The sequence below is a fragment of the Monodelphis domestica genome, chromosome 2 (assembly GCF_027887165.1).
Source record: "Monodelphis domestica isolate mMonDom1 chromosome 2, mMonDom1.pri, whole genome shotgun sequence".
Taxonomy (NCBI): domain Eukaryota; kingdom Metazoa; phylum Chordata; class Mammalia; order Didelphimorphia; family Didelphidae; genus Monodelphis; species Monodelphis domestica.
Window position 1 is genome coordinate 204,083,995 of NC_077228.1, and position 23,858 is coordinate 204,107,852.

The 23,858-nt window shown below is 41.0% G+C and overlaps 1 protein-coding gene across 2 annotated transcripts in view; it reads left to right on the forward strand.

Moving 5' to 3' along the window:
• The window catches only part of DBF4B (DBF4 zinc finger B), a 71,336-nt gene that overhangs the window by 26,810 nt on the left and 20,668 nt on the right, over positions 1-23,858 (forward strand). The window contains exons 1-4 of one of the 2 annotated variants that reach the window (XM_007482449.2): positions 19,164-19,299; positions 19,915-19,988; positions 21,533-21,681; positions 23,584-23,766. In XM_007482449.2, coding sequence (XP_007482511.2) covers positions 19,949-19,988; positions 21,533-21,681; positions 23,584-23,766 — 372 coding nt within the window. In that variant the 5' untranslated portion in view covers positions 19,164-19,299; positions 19,915-19,948. Of the gene's footprint in view, positions 1-19,163; positions 19,300-19,914; positions 19,989-21,532; positions 21,682-23,583; positions 23,767-23,858 lie in introns of those variants that run through there. The other variant, XM_056816959.1, reaches the window with a different exon arrangement.

The following is a 23,858-nucleotide window of genomic DNA, read 5'->3' on the forward strand; positions in this document are numbered from 1 at the left end:
GGAGGCAGTGTTCCGCCTGCATACCCATCTCCTGGCCTCTCAACATGACTTCTAAATCAATAAATTTCTCTTTTTATGTGTAAGCTAAGTTTTGGAGTCTTGAATTCTTTCAAAGGGCAGCCTGTCTAGATCCAAGATTTTACCTTAAAACTCTCCCACAACAAATACTATACATATTGGCTCTAGGGCAAAAGACCAATAAGAGCTAGGCAATGGGGGTTAAGTGACTTGCCCAGGGTCACACAATTAGGAAATGTCTGCAGTCACATTTGAACCCAGGACATCCCATTCCTAGGCCTGGCTCTCCATCCACTGAGCCGTTTAACTGGCCCCAAAAGCTCCTTTTCTTTAGTAAATCTTTCTGGAAAATACATGAGCTGTCGGTGAGTTGTGCTTTCCCCATGGAAAGGTGTAGAAGTAACGTTTACTCCATCACGGTCCTCATAGAGAACATTGGCCCCTAAAGGTTGGGGAACAAGCAGAATTGCTCTTTTCTCCAACCCTTGGAGATGAGCTCAGAGTGTCATCTGGTGGCTGAAGCTGAGATTGCACTAAGGATATCTAGAGCACATTTCTGGGAGGACTGTAGGAATGGATGCTCATACAGCAAGTCATCTAACTCTGTTGGTTGGCCTTCATTTCTTCATTCTATCAAACAAGCTGGAGAAGAAAATGGCAAACCACGCCAGTATCCTTGCCAAGAAAACCCCAAATGGGGTCACAAAGAGGCAGACACCACTGAGGTGACTGAATAAGTTCATTCAGCACCCGTATAATCAGAATAGAGGGAACTTAGGGGTATAAACCCACCAATAGCCCCTTACCCATAACTTACATTTCACAAAGCACTTTCCTTTCTAGCTCAGTTGAGCCCCCTAATAATCTTAGTAGATATCTTTGGTATTGTGGTTATTAAGTTGTTTTAAACAATTTAGTGTGACCCATTTTGGAGTTTTCTTGGCAAAGACACTGGAGTGGTTTATCATTTTCTTCTCCAGCTCATTTAACAATGGAGGAAACTGAGGCAAACCAGAGTAAAGTGACTTGCCCTGGGTCACATAGCTAGTAAGTGTCTGAGACTGGATTTGAACTGAGGAAAATGAGTCTTCCTGTGTCTAGGTCTGACGTTCTAACCACTGTGCAACCTTGCTGCACCTCTACCTGTTTTACAAATGAAGCAAATCTGCTGAAACAATACAGGATTTGAATTTTGATCCTTTGACTCCAAATTCACTGCTTTCCCACTGGACCACACCAGTTCATTTCTCAGTCACAGATTCCACAAGTGAAATATAAGCAAAAATAGCTCAAGACCTACTGCACCAATGAGTTGAATATGTGCATTACAGATGGCACACGTTGATTCCAATGAGATCTTTGGTCTGGTACCAATGTTCTTAAGACAGCTAGGTGGCTCTGTGGAGAGAACTCCACACCAGAGGCAGGAGACTCCTCTTCCTGAGTTCAAATTCAGCCTCACTTCCTAGCTATGTTACCCTGGCTACACTTCACCCTGTTTGCCTCAGTTTCCTCATTTGTCAAATGACCCGGAGAAGGACATGGCAAACCACTGCAGCATCTTTGTCAAGAAAATCCCCGCTGAGGATGTAGACTCTAAACGATCACCCTAGTGCAAACATCAACATCATGGAAATAGGTTCTGATCAAGGACACATGTAATACCCAGTGGAATTGCGCATCAGCTACAGGAGGGGTGGGAGGAAGGGAGGAAAAGAACATGGAAACCATGGGAAAATAGTCTAAATTATGTAATTAAATAAACTTTTTAAAAAATTAAAAAAGAAAACCCCAGTTGGAATCATAGTCAGACATGACTGAAAATGACGTAACAACAATATTCTTAATGTGTTCAACAGCATCTTGTTGAAATGTCCAGGCTCTGGGGTTCCTCATTGATGATAAGATGTCATTTTAGACTTCTTGTTGAATGCCAAATCTAACATTTCCTGAAGTAAATTGCTTGGAAATTCTCAGTTTGGCTAAAATGGATCCCATCAAGGAAGGCATGCTGAAAAAATACTTCTCCCCTAATGCTTTAACAACTATGGATGCTTTCTTGGTTCTTGGTTGGGAATACTTGTGTAAAGGTGATAAAATGGTTAGTCACCACAAAGATACAGTCTTACTCCTCCTTTCCAGAAATTAAAAAGTCAGTTCAGAAAGCCAGGTCCAGAGGTGGGAGATCCTGGGTTTAAATCTTACCTCAGACACTTCCTAGCTGTATGATCCTGGATAAGTCCCTTAACCCTAGTTGCCTAGCCCTTACCACTCATGCCTTGGAACCAACACTTGGTATCAATTCTAAGACAAAAGGTAAGGGTTTAAAAAAACTAAAGTTGAACCTGAGCATGCATGACAAAAAGAAACCAATAAAAAAATAATCTTTTACCCCAAAAAATCACAGTAGAGTTCTCAATACCACGGCATCAACGTTAAGATGTCTTTGCAAGACTAGAACCTGAGTTCTTTACACTGATTCCGTGTTTCTTGGTTTGTACAGTTTCTCCTAGCTCATCATCAGCCATCTGCTCTCACTGCCACTCATCAACAAGCAACTGAAGCAAAGAAGGTTATTTAATGAAACATGGTTCACCTATACTGTTGGCTATGCTAGTGGAAGTAACAAGCTCTTAAGGGCACTTCCTCTTGATCATAGCTAGCCTAGTCTTTTGGGTATCAAATATAGTTTTATTTTTTTAACCCTTACCTTCTGTCTTGGAATCAATACTGTGTATAGGTTCCAAGGCAAAAGAGTGATTAAAAACTAGGCAATGGGGATAAAGGGACTTGCCCAGGGTCATATAGCTAGGAAGTAGCTGAGGCCAGGTTTGAACTCAGGACTTCCTGTCTCTAAGTCTGGCTCTCCATCCAATGAGCTACCTAACTGTCCCCTTCAAATATAATTGTCATACTTTTAGTACCAGCAACATTTGGAAGTCATGTGACCTTCATATGCAAAATGTGCATCACCTTCCCTTTAATTGGGGAATGGCTGAACCAGTTGTGGTATATGTTGGTGATGGAGTACTCAAAGGAATAATGAACTGGAGGAATTCCATGTGAACTGGAATGACCTCCAGGAACTGATGCAGAGTGAAAGGAGCAGAACCAGGAAAACATTGTACACAGAGACTGATACACTGTGGTACAATCGAATGTAATGGACTTCTCTACTAGCAGCAATACAATAATCCAGGACAATTCTGAGGGACTTTTGAGAAAGAAGCTATCCACATCCAGAGAAAGAACTGTGGGAGCAGAAACACAGAAGAAAAACAACTGCTTGGTCACATGGGTCGATGGGGATATGACTGGGGATATAGACTCTAAATGATCACCTAATGCAAATATTAATAATATGGAAATGGATCTTGAACAATGGCACATGTAAAACCCAGTAGAATTATGCATCAGTTATGGGAGGGAGGTGGGAGGAGGGGAGGGAAAGAATATGAATCATGTAACCATGGAAAAGTATTCTAGATTAATTAATTAATTAATTAGAATTTTTCAGTTAAAAAAAAAATGTGCATCCCCTGTAGATTGCCCTGGCTATATGCTATTCATAACTTGGTAGTGCCACTAGCCCTCTCTGGCAAACAACATCCAACTTAGCACTAGTCAGCAGATTGCTTTCAGTCTACCCTTGGAACTTTGGTTCATATATTTGAGAATTTATTTTTTATATACTGTATTATTTTTATAATTAGGATTATAAAGGCATATTAGGGAGAACTGCTAAGCCAGGTCTCTGGCTCTATTCAGTCTATAGATTTTTGCATTGTCTTTTTCCTGAGGAATGTGGTCCTTTCATAGACTCAGAATAACAGGAAAAGTTCTATAATACCTCGCCTGAGGATGTGGGAATCCTCCCCTGTTAGCTTGGGGAAGGACTGAGGGTCAGGTGGACCACCTCTGAATTAGCTATCATGGATTAAAGATGTCTTGGAATGTTTAAGGGAAGAACTGAATAATGAGCTCCCCAAAATGAATAGGTTTTTCCATTTGTCTTATGATAATGGAGAGAGTCATTGGACCACAATCAGGATGTCTTGACCATCAAATAGTAAATTATTTTAAAGTTAAGAAAAATCCATCTCTCAAGATAATTTTAGTAGTGGTAGTCTCTTAGAGCCCGAGAATGACAATTGTCTTTGTGCATTATCATCTATTGATGTACCCTCATGTAGTTTTGAAGTCCAAAGACTGAGGCGCAAAGTTTGTGGCACATGGGGCATGGGACGCCAGTTGTTACGGGAGGTGCGGTTGTGGCCTGGTGTCGGCATTCAGGCTCAGCGGCAAGACGTCGGCGTCGCTCATCTTCAAAGGTGGTGGCGGCATGGTTAATGTGGGTTCACCAGCTGCTTCTGACAGAGGCAGCGAGTTCTAGTTGCTTTGGTATAATGCCAGCCCACTTCAAGTTTGACTTTAGCTGATCCTTGAATCTTTTCTTTGGTCTGTCTTATTTCCTGAGTCCATCTGACAGTTCACCATAGAATACCTGTCTTGGTATTCGCTGTGGGTCCATGCGGATGACGTGTCCAGACCAGCTGGGTTGTGAGGACCCTGACTTCGATGCTGGTGGAGTTGGCTCTGTCGAGGACTTCCTGATTGGTGATTCAGTCCTGCCATCGGATCCTCATGATTGACCGGAGAGAGCATTGGTGTTGGTGGAATTGCTCCAGCTGTTTCATGTGCTTCCGGTACAGTGTCCATGTTTCACAACTGTAGAGGAGCGAGCTGAGGACCACTGCATTGCACACTTTGAGCTTCGTTACAGTGCTTACACCTCTGTGTTGGAAGACTTTGGAGCACAGCCGCCCGAGTGCCTGGCTGGCCTTTTGGATCCTGGCATTAATCTCGTGGTCTAGGGACCCGTCGTTGGTGATGGTGCTGCCCAGGTACTTGACGTTAGAAAGCTGCATGCCGTCGATTGTAATGCACGGCTGGTTCTCTGGCTTCCCTGGTGCAGGTTGGAACAGCACCTCTGTTTTGCTGAGGCTGATAGTGAGGCCAAACAGTTTTGTTGTGGTGGAGAACCTGTCCACAATGGTTTGGAGATGATTTTCTTGGTGGGCCATGAGAGCACAGTCATCTGCAAAGAGAGCTTCCAGGATGAGTCTTTGTTTTTGCAGTCAGGGGATAATTTTAATTGCTACATAATCACAGACTTTGAATTTTTCAGTGACAGTCCATGTCCAAGCTGGGAATTTTAGATTTACTCCACCCTCCTTAGTCTTTAGAATTCTAGCAACCAGTAATGAATACACCCCACTTAAGGATTAACTGTAGGGGAGGATGGTCTGTGACCTTTGTGTGCTAGCAAGTGACAAATCAGAAACTACTGACTGACCCCTTGGGCTGTCCTAAGCCAAGTTTAAGCCACCATTGGTACATGAGACAACAGGATGTAGTTTCCAGAGGAGGCAAGTGATGTAAAGAACTGCCTTTATATTTCACGTCACTTCTTGTGAGAGGGCCTGGAGGCTTTTGCACCTTTTGTGGACTTGGAGGAGCTGGTGGTCCATAGGTCCTCAGACTGCTTTCCTTGAAGGGACCGTGGTGAGTTATAAGGCTGACTCCCCTTTCCTTTGACCTTTCTGAAGGCACTAACCTCCGAGGAGGCCCCTCATCTTGAAGAAGGCCTCCTGGCTGGAATCAGAGCTGGGAAGGCCTCTTGGCTGGCTGAGAGGCCTCTGAACTCCCCCTGGCTCAGGCCAGGCTGGAGCAGATCTTGTACCCTTTTCCCTCTTTCTCCCTCATTCTTAATTTCTTCCTTCTATTATAAACAAACCACCATAAAATTCTATTCTGACTTGAGTATTTCATTGGGATTTAGAATTTAAATCCCTGGCAACCATTAAATAATATATTCAGTCTTAACCCTAAATTTTATCCTTTACAAAGCCAAGACCTCTAGCTTGTGAATAGGAGGTCATGCAGTGCTTTAATGGTGAATAAATCAAACTGGTATCTGGTGACCATCACTCTCTTGATATAAGAAAGCTCTCAAGTTCTTTACAGGACAGAAGGCTTTCTTGAGTACACAGTGGCCAAAACTGATGCATTGGGGTGTGTGTGTGTGTGTGTGTGTGTGTGTGTGTGTGTGTGTGGCAGCTGACCAAGTCTCTGAACAACTCGTCCATGTTTTCCCATCCATTGATCTCCAGATGACTTTGTGAATTTCAGAGCAATATGGTGTTTCTTGCCCTTCTGCCTCTGGGTCTCTTTAATCATGTCTGGGTGAGTAAAGTCATTTAGTGATTTCATTCAGGGTTTCAGGTTTCATTTCATTCAGTGATTCCACAGTAGAAGCATAGTTTTTTGGTTTTCTTAAACCCTTAACTTTTGTCTTAAAATAGAATTGGTTCCAAGGCAGAAAAGTAGTAAGGGCTAGGCAACTGGGGTTATGTGACTTGTCCAGGGTCCCACAACAAGGAAAAGAAGCATAGTTCTTAAGAAACAATAAATAAATAACTGTTGTGAAGACGGGATTAACTGCCCCCCCCCTTGCCTACTTTTAAATTTAATCAACAAAAGCAATACATCCCTACTTAACCCTAAAGTAGGGGAAGTCACAAACTACTTACTAAAGAGGTTTGTACCTCCGGAAGCAACTGACTGCCCCCTAGACTGTCTTAAGCAAATTTAAAGACTACAATTGGTCCCCTAATGTGAAGGAAGGAACAGGAAGTGATATAAAGAAGGGTCTTTAAAAGTGGCCAATCCTGTTACAGAGGTCTTTGAGCTCTTTTCAAGGCTCTGGAAGCTGGTGGAGGACCTTCTTCAGTGTGGTCCTGCGGCTCTAGCATTTGGTAAGGCTGCTCCTAGATTTTCCCCTTTCGACTACAACATGAATGAGTGAAAAGCTGACTCCTCTCCTGGCTTCTGGACAGATTAGTTTCCAGAGGAGGCTGTGTGGTTATTCACCACTGGATCCTCCGGCTAAAGGGCCCTCTGAGGGTCCTCTGGTGGAGGGTTAACAAGCCCTGACTGAGTTGAGCCAGGCACTGGAGAAACATTTAGGATGATAAGCTAGACTGCTTACTCTACCCTCTTTCACATTTCTCTACTCTTTCCCTCTATTTAGTAAATAAAAGCTACTAAATAAAAAGTCAATTTTGACATGAATTATAATATTGGTGACCACCTTTTCTTATATTTAGTCAAACAATATTAATTTTATCCCCAAACTGTCCAATCCTAGAAAAGTGATCCTTGTTGAAATACAAGACAGCTGGGTGGCTCAGTTGATTAAGAGCCAGGCCTAGAAGACAAAAGGTCTTCGGTTCAGATTCAAGTTCAGACACTTCCTAGCTGTGTGACCCTGAACAAGTCACTTAACTCCCATTGTTTAGCCCTTACCACTCTTCTGCCTTGGCACCAATACACAGGATTGATTCTAAGATGGAAGGTGAGGGTTTTTAGAAGAAGATGAAGGAGGAGGAGAAGGAGAAGGAGGAAAAGGAGAGGCTCTGTAAAATTGGCATCTGTCAATTAACAACTTCAAAGTGCTACTTATGCCAGAGACAATGCCTTTTAGAGCAGTTAGCCTTGTTACAAGGGAATCACTTTAAAAGACTGATATATATTAATTTAAGGTCGCCAAGGAATTCAGCTATGTAATTCCTAAATGAAAAACTCAAGTCAGCCGTCAGCCTTTTTTGGAGTTTAATTACAATAGGAGGAAGAAAGGAATTAGAGATAGAGAGAGAGAAAAAGGGAGAGAAGGGAATAGGGCTTAAATATCCCTTCTGTTTAGGCTGGGCCAAAAGGCCCAAGCCCTTAGATAGCTGGGGCAAAGAAAAGAGATCAGTCCCTATTACTCACGTGACCAAAATGGAGAAACAGTCTCCGGGGCCCCCACCTTCAGCTTCCTTCAGAGCAAGCTTCTCAGAGTACACTGCAATCACTCCAGCCAACTCCTCAACCACCCTCGAGTCTTCAGACCCCCCTGATCTTTAAGGAAACCATCCAAGTTGCCTCCCCTCAGTTCTCACATCTACCAATCACTGTCCATCAATTTCCCTGTGCCAATGGAGGCTCTAGCTTAACCCAGGACCGCCCAGAGGCTTTGCACATGTCTGTTGAAGGTCATATTTTCAAATGATTAAATCTTTGCTCCTTTGCTACAGCCCTTTCTAAATCCTGTTAACCTGAGTAGGGTAGAGATTGGAATAATTAAATTTTGATCTAGGCTGCAGCCCTTACTCAATCCTGTTAGGACTGAATAGGGTGGAGATTGATTCCAAGTATCTCCATTGTATCAATTCTAAAATCAATCATGACTCAAAGAAATTCCTGTTCTATGCTTAAGCATAGGTCAAAGTCCCATTGTTCAGCAAAAGGTTTCTGTCCTAAAGTAATCTTAAGAAGGGAAGAGAAGGAACCTCCCATGCCAATGGGGTTCCCATTCCAATAGACTATCAGTAAGAAATTTTCCAAGTATGAAATATCCCAATGGTGAAATTTCCAACATTTATAAGTCTAAGGAATTTTGAGGTTTACAGCCTGCAACACTCCTGACTGTGGCCTGGACCAGATTAAAATATAATTGGTAGATTTTGATTTTGATTTTTTAATTGAAAATTTTAATTAAATTAATTAATCTAGACTATTTTCCCATGGTTACGTGATTCATGTTTTTTCCCTCCCCTTCTCCCACCCCCCTCCATAGCCAATGAGCAATTCCACTGGGTTTTACATGTGTTATTGATCAAGACCTATTTCCATATTATTGATAATTGCACTAGAGTGATCATTTAGGGTCTACGTCCTTTTTTTATTTAATTGAAAAAATTGGTAATTCTTAACACAATAAACAAAAATACAATAAAATACAGATAACATTACATTTTTAAAAGTCACTATGTAGCCTGCAAGACCCTTACGTACTGAACTGTTGTTGACTCTTTTTTCAGTTATATCTGACCCTTTGTGATGCCATTTTCTTGATGAAGATACTGGAGTGGTTTGCTATTTCCTTCTCCAGCTCATTTTACAGATGAGGAAAGGAAGGCCAACTAAATTAAGTGACTTGCCCAGGGTCACACAACTGCTAAGTGTCTGAGGTCAGATTTGAATTCTGGAATTGCCCAGCCCTGGCACTGTAGCCAGGTATGTCCCTCTGTACTGATCAGTGGCCCCATTTCTATCCGTGTTTGACACTATGACCTTAGAAACACTTAAGTACTTCTGCTCTGGAACCCCACTCTTCATTATTTCAGGAAAGTCAGCTTTCCTACCACCTCTTCCATAGCCTTCTTGACAACTGTTTTACCCACCAAGCTCTTATCGTTTCCTTCCTTGCTAACCTTCCCAACAGTTCTAGAAACATGAACTATAATTGGACCAAATCTGTCACTGCAGCTGTGACCAGAATGTGTCCATCTACTCCTCTATGTCCCTATTTACTCTCCCTGTAACTTTTGGGCCACAGCGGCCCTCCCTTGGCCATTTCTCCCTTATGTGATTTTCCCTTAGGATATAAACTCGTTGAGGGCAGAATCTGTCTTTGCTTTTGTGTTTATCTTTCCAGGGCTTGGCATAGAGTAAGCACTTAAATGCTTTTTTTATTCATTCATATCAACTTTCTTTTGCTGGTCCAACACTTTCATTAGTCTTTCGTGTTTTTCCAGTGCCTTTCCAAAGACAATGAGGTCATCTAGGTATAATAACACTTATAGATAATTCATATATCTGACTGTTTTCTCCATTAGCCACTGGAAGGGGGCCAGTGCCCCTAAGATGACTTCCGGGAAAGACTCAATAATAAAATCGAAAAAGCTGGGAAGATGAAAGCAGTTTTTCCCTTGTCTTCTTCAGCAATAATAATAATAATAATAAATATTTATATAGCACCTACTATGTGCCAGACACTGTGCTAAAAACTTTGGGAATATTACCTCATTTGATCCGCACAACAACCCTGCAAGGTCAAAGACTGAAAACTACTGGCAGCCCAGCAGACTGGCCAAATTATCTTAGCCTATGGCATAAAACACTCTTTCGTGATAGTTCTGTTCAAAATCCAGCATTCTTAAAAAAAAAATCTTACTTTCTGTCTTAGAATTCTGTATATTAGTATACAATTCTGTATTAGTATTATTAGTATAATATTAGTATATAATTCTGTATATTAGAAGAAAAATACGGGCCAGGCAGCTGGAGTTAAATGACTTGTCCAGGGTCACATAGCTAGGCAGTGTCTGAGGTCAAATTTGAACCCAGGACCTCCTGTCTCTAAGCCTGGCTCTATCCACTAGGCCAACTAGTTGCCCTCAAATCTTTAAATATTTGCATGATCCCATTTTTTTTTTGGAACCCCCACTATAGTTTATTCACATGGATTCTGTAATGACAGCATTGGCCAACAGTACTTTTAGATGATTTCTGACCATATAAAGAAGTCTTCTTAGATCATTCCAAGAATGTCTGGGAATTAGTAAGTTAGAGTTTGCTGGTTGCTTCTCAAGGTATGTCCTTTATCCCACTCATTCAGTGAGAACATAACTGCATCTGATCTTCCATTCTTCTGGTGAAATTGTTGTCTTTTAGTCATTTTCAATCATGTTTGACTCTTCCTAATCCCATTTAGAGTTTTCTTGGCAGAGATATTGGAGAGGTTTGGCATTTCCTTCTCCAGCTCATTTTAAAGATGAGGAAACTGAGGCAAAGAGAGTGAAGTGACTTGCCCAGGGTCACTCAACTACTAAGTGTCTGAAGCCCAATTTGAACTCATGAAGATGAGTCTCCCTGACTCCAGATCCAGAGCTCTATCCACTGCTCCACCTAACAGCCCCTTTTCTCCTGACTCTCCTTATTTCATTGTGCATCACTTTGTATACATCTCCCCACATTTCTCTGAATTTCTCATATTTGCTGTTTCTTGCAATACAAGAATATCCTGTTACCTTCATGTACCATAATTTATTGGGCCGTTGCCCAGTCAGTGGGTACTTATTTTGTGTCCAGCTCTTTACTAACACCAAAAGTAGACTTCTTTAGTCTCAGTGTAAAGATGGGAATATCTTTGCATGCCTTTGTGTTATTTTGAAAAATGATTTTAGGGCCAATAGGTAATTGACCTTTACCTATTTGTAATTCTTCAACTATACGGTTCCTTTTCCTTTCCCTGGGTTGGGAGGAAAGCAATTAATTATTCAACAAGGCAGCTAGATAGGATAGAGGATAGAGTGTTAACACTGCAAATCCAGAAGACATGAGTGCAAATCTTACCTCAAAAAACAAACTAGCTTACAGGGATCCTGATCAATCATTTCAGTTTCCTTATCTATAAAATGGAGATAATAATACATCTATTTCAGAGGGTTGTTGCGAGGATTACGGGAGATAATAAATGAAAAGTGCTTTGAAACATTAAATCAACATGTAAATGTTGGCTGTTTTTATTTAAGCTATGGGTTACCTTGGTGTAACAGGTAACAAACAAGGTACTGAGCCTTGAGTTAGGAGATGTCAGAAATTCTGCTCTGGTATTGATTAGGTATGTAAACAAGAACAAATAACTTCATTTTCTTGATCCCTGATATAGTTTGTTTTAAATTTAGGGGGTAATATAATTAAAATAATATTAAAAATAATATAACAGCATATTATATAATAGGCAATAAGATAAAATAACAGATCTATAATCATTTGTAAAATAATATGTAATATTATAATAATGGTCCTCTAAGGCCCGTTTTGTTCCCTTCTCTTTGACTTTAGGGAATTTATTGTAGATGTAAAGTTCTGAGTTCACTCACAGTCACTCTGAACCCCTTGTTGGGAAAAATTCTAACACCTAGGCAGAAATTGAGGCAGCTGGATGGCAATGTGGATTGGAAAGCAGGAAGGCTCATCTTCATCAGTTCAAATCTAGCCTCAGACACTAGCTGTGGGACCCTGGGCAAATCATTTAACTCTGTTTGCCTCAGTTCCCTCATCTGTAGAATGAGCTAGAGAAGGAAACAGCAAGCCACTCCAGCATCTTTGCCAAGGAAACCCCAAATGGTATTAGGAAAGGGAAGATATACGACTAAAAAAAGACTGAACAGCAAAAGCAGAAATTGGGCTCTCTGCCTAACTTTCCATTTGTAGCTCTCTCTAGTTAACCCCTGCCCTCTTTGTGGCTCAGGGGAAATTCAGTTTATTGGAAACATGTATATAACAAAGCAGCAGATTATAGTATAGTACCTGTGGATAAAAAATTGGAGAAAGAGTTGACCTCTTCTTGGGACTCCCTTAGCCACGGTCCTCCTCTCTGAGATGTCAGTAAAGGGAATAAATCTTCTTTTGTATCTCCTTTTCTGCCACTGCTATCTTCCCTTTGCTCCATGCTCACAGGGTGTTCACGTATGAGGCATTCATTTGGCTCATGTTCAGAGCAGACCTTTGGTGTGAGGATTTGCCGAGGGCTGCTCATCTACCTTTGGTATCCGCCTTTCACCCAACTCTCATCTGTGGCTCCAAGAAGCTGTAGCATGCTCAGCAGCCACACTGTGGCAAGCCATTTTGGCAGGCTGTGGGTAACCAACAGGCCTCCTACCAGCATCTATGAAGTAGGGAGATATCAGGCAAGGGAGGATGTCCCTTGGCAGAAGGCAGGGAATGAAAAAAATTTGTTCCAACAACTACGAAGGTATCTAAAGCAAGTACTAAGGAGCAATTAGAGTTCAATTAGGGTCGTCCATTGCATCCTAGGCCCAGTGCCAGTCGTCTTGACTTTTGCCTTGCCACTGGACGTTAATGACTCTGGAAGAAAGTGTGCAACTCTGTGCAACTCTACCTCATTTAAATCCACTTCAAGGGGGCAGCTGGGTAGCTCAGTGTATTGAGAGTCAGGCCTAGAGATGGGAGGTCCTAGGTTCAAATCTGGCCTCAAATGCTTCCCAGCTGTGTGACCCTGGGCAAGTCACTTAACTCTCATTGCCTAGCCCTTACTGCTTTTCTGTCTTAGAACCAATATATACTATTGATTCTAAGGCAGAAGGTAAGGGTTAAAAAAAAAATCCAATTCAAACACAAGGCAAGACATTATCCTTTGATGTCACTGGTCCTGTTTAAAAAGGAAGGACCCAAGGGGCAGCTATGTGATTCAGTGAAGAGAGAATCCATCTGGAGGTTGGATACAGGAGGTCCTGGGTTCAAATATGACATACAGAGAGAGACATACACTTCTTAGCTGTGTGATATTGGGCAAGTCACTTAACCCCCATTGCCTAGTCCTTACCTCTCTTTTCCCTTGGAACAAATACATGGTTTTGATTCTAAGACCGAAGGTCCCAGATTAAAGAAAAGAAAAGAAAAAATGATGAACCAATAAGAAACAGACCAGCTGGAGAATAACTAATTCAAAGCAAACTAAATTTAATCAGATAACCTAACAAAATCAATAAAAAGCAAATATTTGAGAAAAGAACGTGTATAGGAAATATATATGTTTGGGGAACACATCGAGGAGAGTCCCAAGTTAAAGGAAAGTTTAACCAGGGTCAGGACCATTGTCTTATATCGTTGTCAATCATAAAGTGGGTCTCTTCCCAATGGTATCTCACAGGGCAGTTGTGAAGATAAAATGGGAGAAAATGTCCGCAAAATTCCATCTAAATGTCAGCTATTATTATTAATGAGAGGTGGCAAGGTGAGAGATGGTGGTTGTCCCACAATAACAGCTAATAGTGTTTAGTGCTTGGTATGTGCTAAGCCCTTACAAATATCTCATTTGGTCCTTATAACAACCCTGGAATGTAAAAGCTATTATGACCCCAATTTTACAGTTGAGGAAACTGAGGTAAAGAGAATTAAGTGACTTTCCCAAGAATATATACCTAGTAAATACCTGAAGCTAAATTTGAACTCGTCTTCCTGATTCCAGGACAATCTCTCTGTAATTTCCCTATCTTTTTGTCCAACATAAAAGTGAGTTATCAGAACCCAAGCATCCAACTCTTGGTCTGTTTCTCTTTTCCCTATATCACGTAATATTATTGTCTATGGTCACAATCATAAGAAAATGGAGTTTTGTCCTCAGAAAAGGTACAGTCCCCCAATTGGAGGGCCCTGGCTCAGAAAAGTCTGGGTGGGGAGGGCTGTATGCCCCGAGCGTCACAAGGCACTAATGAGTTCTATAGGAAAGGAGCATCACCAAAATGAGTTGGGTGAGGTAGGAAGGATTAGGAGGGCCAAAAAAGAAACATGAAGCCGCCTCGAAGACAAAATGCCAACATAATTCAGTGTAGATCAGGCTGACTCTGCCCCACTCCAGGATCAGGGTTCTCCTTCCACCTCTCATTTCTGTCATTTTCTTTCTTTTTTTTCCATTTGAATAAGTTTATTTAGTCAATCTAGAACATTATTCCTTGGTTACAATAATCACATTATTTCCCTCCCTCCCCTCCACCCACTCTTCCCACAGCCAACATGCAATTTCATTGGGTATTACTTGTGTCCTCTGTCATTTTCAAAACATCATCCACTCTGGTGCCTGGCAAGGTCTGTCCTGCTCCTACACAGTCCTCTACTGGACCTGGGAGATTAGGAGGCTCCCAGCTTTATCACTTAGTGACCTTCAGCCTTTCAGTTTCTTCATCTGTAAAATAAGGTCTAATTCAGTCACTAAACTTTCAGCTCTGATATTGTTTCAGTCAAATCCAGCTCTTCATGACCACTTTTGGGTTCTTCCTGGCAAAGACACTGGTTTACCATTTCCTTCTCCAGCTCATTTTGCAGATAAGGAAATGGAAGCCAACAGGGTTAAGTGACTTGCCCAAGGTGACACAGCTTTTAAGTATCTGAGACTGTATTTGAACTGAGGAAGATGAATTTTCCTGTCTCCAGGCCTAGCACTTTTATCCACTGTGCCTACGTTGGGCTCTCTCAAATACCATTTCTTTCCTCTCTCTTTCCTCTCAATCCCTCCTGCCCCCCCTACTTTCACCCCTTGATCGAAGTTAGTTTTGGAAAGCATCAGATAAAAGCCACTTTGGACCAAGGTATTAATGACTACTAAGTTTAAAGTTCCAGCTCTCAGGGGTGTCAAACATTAGAGTCTTAAAGACATATATCAGAAACACTGCAGGCACTGGAAAAGACCAGTAAAAGGAGTTTTTAAAAAATGTCGTTAGAGGGGAGAGTTTGTAAGAATCAATACCTAGTGATGACTGTGCTTACCTCGTGCTGCTAAAAATTGAAGGAGAGATAGGGGATAGCTCTCTGAACTTATTCTTAGAATGCATTGAAGAAATATATTACCTTGTTAGGAACAAGTTTGCTTTTTTAATAATTTCTGACAGTGACCCTATTTGGAATTTTCTTGGCAGAAATACTGGTACAGTTTGTCATTTCTTTCTCCAGCTCATTTTACAGATGAGGAAACTGACATAAACAGGGTTAAGTGACTTTCTCAGGGTCTTGAGTCTTCTTGATTCTAGGTCCAACACTCTATCTACTATACCACCTAGCTGGGATATAGATCATCTTTTCTAGGGTGTCACAATTAACCTGGAGTTCATGGATTTTAGGCAGCCCTCCTCCCCAACACATTTTGATAACCATATTTTAAAAAAAATAATTCTATGTATTAAGGCAGGTAGGTGGCTCAGGGAATAGAGCACCAGGCCTGGAATCTGCAGGATCTGAATTCAAATCTAGCCTCAGATACTTCCTAGCTGTGTTACCCTGGGCAAGTCACTTAACCCCTATTGCCTAGTCCTTGCTGCTCTAGTCTTAGAATTAATACAAAGGCAGGAGGGAAGGCTAAAAAAAAAAGAAAATTGAAACCTACAACATATTCAGGAAGATGTTCACACATGAATTAATACTTGCACCATCTAACCTTTGTGGATATTCCCTCTACTATATCCAAACTCCTCTACAAGATCATTAATTAGTCTCTGAGACTTGCTCTGGTGGCAAAATTCACCATTAGGCCAACTTGAGCCTTGCCAATAATCTCATCTTGGATGGGTAGACAAAGTTTTCCATCCATACCAAGCAAAAAGAATTTCCAATTGAACAGAATCTGCTGCAGATTGTGCTCTGCTGGCAAAATTTTCAAGTATAAAAAGGATGTGGCTCAGCCAAAAGAGTGATGAACTTAAAATGCAGATATCGATTTTTCAGACCTGACCAATATAGGAATTTTGTTTTGCTGGACCTTGAATGCCTGTGAGGAGGGTTTTATAATCTCCAATTTGTTCTGTTTATAGCCTGTTTATACATAGTTTGCACGTTGTCTCCCCCATTAGACTATGAGCTCCTTGAGGGGAGGGATCTTTTTTTTATCTTCAGAGATTATCATTCACCTGGCACACAGTAGGCATTTAAAACATGCTTGTTGACTTTTTAAAAAATAACATTTATCCTTCAATTACATGTAAAAACAATTTTTAAAATTCACTTAAATTTTTTTTTTGAGTTCCAAATTCTCTACTTCCTTCTCACCCTCCTTTCCTTCTTGCCTCTCATCCTTCCCCCTCCCTGAGAGTAAGCAATATGATATAGATTTTGTTTATTGATTTTTGGAAAAAAATTGCTTAATGAGAGGGGCAAAATAAAAACCTTTTTTAAAAATAATTTTGCTTTTCCTTATTTCATGTGAAAACAATTTTTTAACATTTTTTAAAGTTTTGAGTTCCAAATTCTTTCTCTTTTGACCCTCCTCCTTTCCTGCCCTCTCCCCTCCCTGAGAGGACAATCTGATATAAATTTTACATGGGTAATCATGTAAAAATTTTCCCACATTATAAAGATTGTTTTCTAATTGTTGCTTCCCTTCTAATTTTGATAGCATTGGTTTTGTTTGTACAAAACCTTTTTAATTTAATGTAATCAAAATTATTTATTTTGTATTTTGTAATTTTTTCTAACTCTTGCTTGGTCTTAAAATCTTTCCTTTCCCAAAGATCTGACATGTATACTATTCTGTGTTTCTTCTTTATGTCCAAGTCAGTCACCCATTTTGAGTTTATCTTGGTATAGGGTGTGAGGTGTTGATCTGAACCTAATCTCTCCCATACTGTTTTCCAATTTTCCCAGCTGTTTTTGTCAAATAGTGAATTTTTGTCCCCAAAGCTGGGATCTTTGGGTTTATCATAGACTGTCTTGCTGGGTAACTTACCCCAAGTCTATTCCACTGATCCTCATTTCTGTCTTTTAGCCAGTACCATATTGTTTTGATAACCACTGCTTTATAGTACATTTTAAGATCTGGTACTGCTAGGCCACCTTCCTTCACATTTCTTTTCCATTATTTCACTTGATATTCTTAATATTTTATAACAAAAACCTCTGACAAAGGTCTAATCACTCAAATTTATAAGGAGCTAAATCAATTGTACAAAAAAAATCAAGCCATTCCCCATTTGATAAATGGACAAGGGACATGAATAGGTAATTTTCAGATAAAGAAATCAAAACTATTAACAAGCACATGAAAAACATGTTCTAAATCTCTTATAATCAGAGAAATGCAAATGAAAACAACTCTAAGGTACCACCTCACACCTAGCAGATTGACTAACATGACAGCAAAGGAAAGTAATAAATGTTGGAGGGGATGTGGCAAAGTGGGGACATTAATGCATTGCTGGTGGAGTTGCGAATTGATCCACCATTCTGGAAGGCAATTTGGAACTCTGCCCAAAGAGTGCTAAAAGATTTCCTGCCCTTTGATCCAGCCATAGCACTGCTGGGTTTGTACCAGAAAGAAATAATAAGGAAAAAGACTTGTACCAAAATTTGTACCAAAATAGCTGTACTCTTTGAGGTGGCAAAAAATTGGAAAATGAGGGGATGCCCTTCAATTGGGGAATGGCTGAACAAGTTGTGGTATCTGTTGGTGATGAGATACTATTGTGCTCAAAGGAATAATAAAGTGGAGGAATTCCATGGGAACTGGAACGACCCTCCAGGAACTGATGCAGAGTGAGAGGAGCAGAACCAGGAGAACATTTGTACACAGAGACTGAAACACTGGTACAATCGAATGTAATGGACTTCTCTACTAATAGCAATGCAATGATCCAGGACAATTCTGAGGGACATATGAGAAAGAATGCTCTCCACATCCAGAGGAAGAATTGTGGGAAAAGAAACAGAAGAAAAACAACTGCTTGATCACATGGGTTGATGGGGATATGATTGGGGATGTAGATCACCCTAGTGCAAATATTAACAATATGGAAATAGGTCTTGATCAATGACACATGTTGAACCCAGTGGAATTGCATGTCAGATATGGGAGAGAGGTGGGGTGAGGGGAGGGAAAGAACATGAGTCATGTAACCATGGGAAAATATTCTAAATTACCTAATTAAATACATTTTTCAAAAACAAATTTTTTCTCACATTAGTTGTTTTATGAAAGAGTTCTCAAGTGGAGAAAAAAAGAAGAAAGGAAATGAAATCTAGTATGTTTTAGTCTACATTCATACTCTAGTTCTTTTCCGGGAGTTTGTTGTTGTTCGGCTGAGTGGTTTTTAAAGAATAAAAGGATGAGCAGAGAACGACTATGGGACTTATGTAAGAAATGGGGAGTGTGTGTGTGTGTGTGTGTGTGGGAGAAACCTCAGGTAAGGGAACAGGAACGTATTAGGCACCTACAGTGTGCCAGGAATCGTGCTAAAGGCTTTACAAATATTATCTCCTCTGATCAGCACCCCATTAAACACAGCAATGATAAAGAGTTAGAGGGAAGACGGAGATCACAGTGGGCGGGAAGACTCGGGGGGAAATTTTTGATGGAGTAGAAGGTCTTCTGGGAGGGCCAAGGTATTTGAATGAATGGGACACATTTCGAGAAAAAGAAATGGGTGCGAACAGATAAAACACTCCCAGTCTGAGCACACAATCATCTATCCAACCGCCAGGGTCTCCGTGATAATAACTAGGAAGTGCCGCCCTCCTTATCCTCCCGGGGCGATAACTAGGTAACAAGCACGAAACCCAACCACGAATCTCCCTCCCAAACTACCGGACCCTCCCGCTTTAAACTTTAAAGCCCCGCCTGCAGCCTTGCACAGGGTGCGGGGCGGGCAAAGAAAAATAGTAACCAATGAGAAGTCAGAAGAGGCGGGGCTAGAGTAGGGGTGGATGAAGAGGAGAGCGCGCGTCATTTGGCGAGGCTGTTGTCCCACTGCGGCCGCCGTCGATCCTAGTCACGCGGTAGTTGGGTTGTTTCTAGGGGGCGGAGCGGACGGGAAATTTAAACTTTGAGCAGCGGCTGAGGGCGCGGGGGGTACTGGAGAGCGGCCTCTGACTGGAGTTGGAGGGGAGGTAGGGTCGAAAGAAGGAAACCAAGGAACAATCCAGGACCTCGAAATCGAAGAAAGGGGAGGGAAATGGGAAGAGAGCGGAATCTGGTCTGGAGGAGGAGGGGGGGGGGGTTCCTCGGAGCACTATAGAGACTGGCCGGGGGAGAGGTGGCTGGGGAGCTCGGGCTGAGGAAGAGAGATGGGGGAGCTCAGGTCAAGAAGGAGAATAGGGAACATTAATTGAGGAGGGGGCTTGAGAGCACAGGTTGAGGAGAATAGGGACTCGGAAGGAACTGGGCAGCTCAGCTTGGCGAAGAGTGGAAGCATAGACTAAGAAAGGAGACATGGAGGGGGAGGGGGAAGGGGAGCACTCATGGGGGGGGGGGGATAAGAGCCCAAACTGAGGAGAATGGAGACGTGAAGGTAACGGAGGAGCACAGGTTAGGGAGGAATGGGAGCATACATTGAGATTGGAGAAGAGAAGGAGGTGGGTTAAATCATAGGAGGATGAAAGGAGCACTCTGGTCTCTACCTGGGCTGCAGACACATTGGTCCAGGCTCTGAGATGTCGGAAAAGCCCAGAAGCACAAACTGGGGCTGGTGGATGCTAAGCTTTTGTTCTCTTCTCCTTCCCCAGGTGTATTGTCAGGGTCCTCCAACCCTGAAAGCTGATGTCTGAAATGAGGCTCCAGCTCTTGCCTCCACCTTCAGGTAAATATTCAAGCCAACTTCTCATCATGGGCAGGGAAGGACTAATTGACTGACTGATTGATTAATTGATGGCTTTTAGATTTGTAGTGTAGGGAAGTAGAAAGTCCTGGGCTAGAATTTGGAAGATTTGAGCTGTAATCATCCCTCTGCTGCTAACTGATAATCTTAGGGGAGTGGAGAGTCCCTTCTCTCTCAGCCCTAGTTGCTTTATTTGTAAAGTGGGGGAATTAAATTAGATGTAGCATAGGGTATATGTATAGCATGAAAACATTGGTTTAACCTATATCAGACTATTTACTGCCCAGGAATGGGGAGAGAATCTAAATCACAAAATGTCAGGAATTAAAGTAGTTCTTGAATTTGTTCCTTACAATTCTCTCAGGTTACTTTGTATTTACTTATCTGCATTGTATCCCCCTAATACACCAAAAGTTTCTTTCTTTCTTTTTTAGACCTTTACTTTCTGTCTTAGTAACAACTCTAAGACAAAAGGGCAATGGGAATTAAGTCACTTGCCCAGGTCACACAGCTAAGAAAGTATCTTAGGTCATAGTTGAATCCAGGACCTTCCAATTCCAGACCTCGCTCTCTATCCACTGTTGCCACTTAGCTAAGTGGTGATGATGAAGTTAATAATAAAGACAGATAGGTATGTTCAGAAACAAAAACTAAGGGGCAGCTGGGTAGCTAAGTGGATTGAGAGCCAGGCCCAGAGATGGGAGGTCCTGGGTTAAAATCTGGCCTCAAGATACTTCCCAACTGTGTGACCCTGGGCAAGTCACTTAACCCCCTTTGTCTAGCCCTTACCATTCTTCTTCCTTGGAACCAATACCCAATATTGATTCCAAGATGGAAGGTAATGGTTTAAAAAAAGAAGCAAATAAACAAAAGCCAACTTTAGCTTCAGCTCTGGTTCCTGCTTTATCAACGAATAATCATCAATTATTAAGCATTTACTAGGCACTTGTTAGGAACTTGGGATATAGAAACAATAGTGAATTGAGCCTTGCTAGGTGGCGGTGTATATATATATAAAGTAGATACGAGTTATTGGGGGAGAGTGGAGATAAGGAAAGGATTCACGTAAAAGGTGCTTGTGCTATACCTTAATGATAATTGGAGATTCTAATTAATATAAGAAAAGGAGTCAATTTCAGACTTGAGAAACAGCCATGGGAATGCTGATGGATGAGGAACAATAAGATTGTCCTTTAATGTAGAGAGGGAATAATGTAAAGTAAGACCAGAAAGGTAGCCTAAGGCCAAGTTGTAAATGGCTTTAGATGCCAAACAAGATTTTATATTTGATCATAGAGGTAATAATTGCTACTAGAGTTTATAAAGTAGGGGGAGGGATTGCAAAAAGTCAATGATATATAAGCAAGTGGTATTGTAACATTTATTCAAGGTGAAGAATGCAAATGTGGTTATCAGCATTTTATAAAGGAAAAAAAAACTAGGAGAAGGAAGCATGAACCAAGTATCTTGTCAGTATAGATACTCTGGTATCCTTAAACATTTTGCTTATTGTGCCTTTTTCCTAGGGGCTCCAGTAGATAGTCTTCTGGGGAAAAACCCTAAAGAACCTCCTGGTGTCATGAAACAACCTCTTACTGGAAAGTCCTTCTACTTGGATCTGCCTGCTGGCAAGAACCTCCAGTTTCTGATGAGAGCTATCCAAGAGCTGGGTGGAGTAAGTAAAAGATTTGTCTTTTGAGGAGTAATGGGGATCTTATGCCTGTTGGAGATAAAAATTGGAAATGAGTTAGATTAGCGATTCACATTTGTAGAACCCGCAGATATCCTTAATAAGTATCTATATCAGAGTCAACATTAGATTGTCATAATTAAGTTAAAGTAATTTAAATAGTCTATAAGTATGCCTATTGAGGAGGCTAATTTAGTGGTGGTGGGTGCATTGTGAAATCCTACAAATAGTAAGTGGTCAAAACTCTAAAAAGATTGGGACTAACTGGGTTAGTTGGATATTTTGAACTTAATAAACAGTTAAATTGGAGAAAAGATTAACCAGAATTTTTGAAAGTCACATGGATAGATGTTGAAGACAGAGTACTTATAAAGCTCTATGTGCTACTTGTCTTTGGAGACAGCATAATAAGCTGCTAGTGCTTAGCTCAGCAGCAAGTAAACATGGAAGCTTAAGCTCTGTCCAAATTGGGTCAGAATACAAAGGTCCCTTGCCACCAAACTAATAGGAATGAAAATCTGAGCAAAGAAACCTTGTTATGGGGGGATGAAATGAAGAATTGCTGATCAGAATTAATCTGATTAGTTTTGTCCTCTCATTCATTACAGGGTTTTTCCTACCTTCTGGTATTATAATAATACTGAAAGGGCAGCTAAGTAGCACAGTAGATAGGGTGCCAGGCATGGAGTCAGGAAAACCTGGGTTCACATTTGGCCTCAGACACTTCCTAACTGGTCAAGTCATTTAACCCCAATTGCCTAGCCCTTACTGCCCTTCTGTCTTGGAATTGATACCTTTAGTATCAATTAAGTAAAGGTTTAAATAATAGTAATTGTAGTTATTATTATAACTAGCACTTTCAGGTTTGCAAAGCACTTTCCATATATTATTTCATTTGATCCTCAACAGCTTTGGGAGGTAGGTGCTATTATTGGCCCCATCTTGACATTCATTTTTGTGCAGTTATCTATATTAGCAATAGCCAGAACTTTTCCTTGTTCTGTTTTCTGAATAAAAGTACCAAGTGTCTCAATATGCCATTTGAAAGGATTCTGTTTCCTTCTTCTAATACCATCTGAAAAGGAACTGGAGGTTCCACTGGAAATTAGAAATTGCCTCAAATCCTTTTCTTTTTTTACTAAGCTCTTTTTTCTTTTTTAACCCTAACGTTCCATTTTGGAATGGATACTGTGTATTGGTTCTGAGGCAGAAGAGCGGGTAAGGGCTAGGTAATGGAGGTTAAGTGACTTGCCCAGAGTCATATAGCTAGGAAGTGTCTGAGGCCAGATTTGAACCTCCTGTCGCTGGGCTTGGCTCTCAATCCACTGAGCCACCTAGCTGTACCTCCCAAGCTCCTTTTTAAGAAGAGTCTCATAGTTGGCAAAATATTCTTGTCAAAATTGTAAGTTCAGTTCTCTTCATACTAAAAAAAAACCCAATTTGCAAGCAATCAATATATTTATTAAGCACCTACTATGTGCCACACACTGTGCTAAGCCCTGTTACAGCCATCCATCTCAAAAATAATGTGGAAGTTAGAATAAAGAAGGGAGAATTATAGATGGCCCAGTATAGACTTATCTTTACTACCAACAGAACAGCTCATTATCCATGGCCTACTTTTAGTTGGTCAGAAGAATTACTTCTGTACAATTAACTGAGTTTTATTTTGCTTTGGTTTGGTTTTTTCCCTTATAATCTGGGCTGATGTTCTCTACCTGGGAGTTTTCTACAGAGCTGTCATTAGACTTGTTTTAAGACATTGACATTTCTTCACTTCTGACTTGGTGGGAGGCAGATTGACCTTCCCAGATCTTGACATTGAGACTTCCATTCTCCAATTTTAACCTTTTTTTTTTTAACTACCTTTCCCATCTCTGCTTTCAGGTGATTGAGAGTTTTCTAAGTAAGGAAGTAAACTACATAATAACCAGCCGCAGGGAGCCCAAAGCAGAGAAGAGTGCATTGGGCCATCAAGGCTTCACCAGCCTTAGGAAAAGGCATGTGGAAATGACCTCTCCAGCTGATCCTAAAGGCAACCAGAATTTTTCACACAAGCCCAGAGAATGTGTAAGAATTTTTGAAACAAAGGATTGAGAATGTAAATTTGCTTTTATGTACTTATATAACCTTAGCAGCAGCTAGGTAACACAATATGAGTA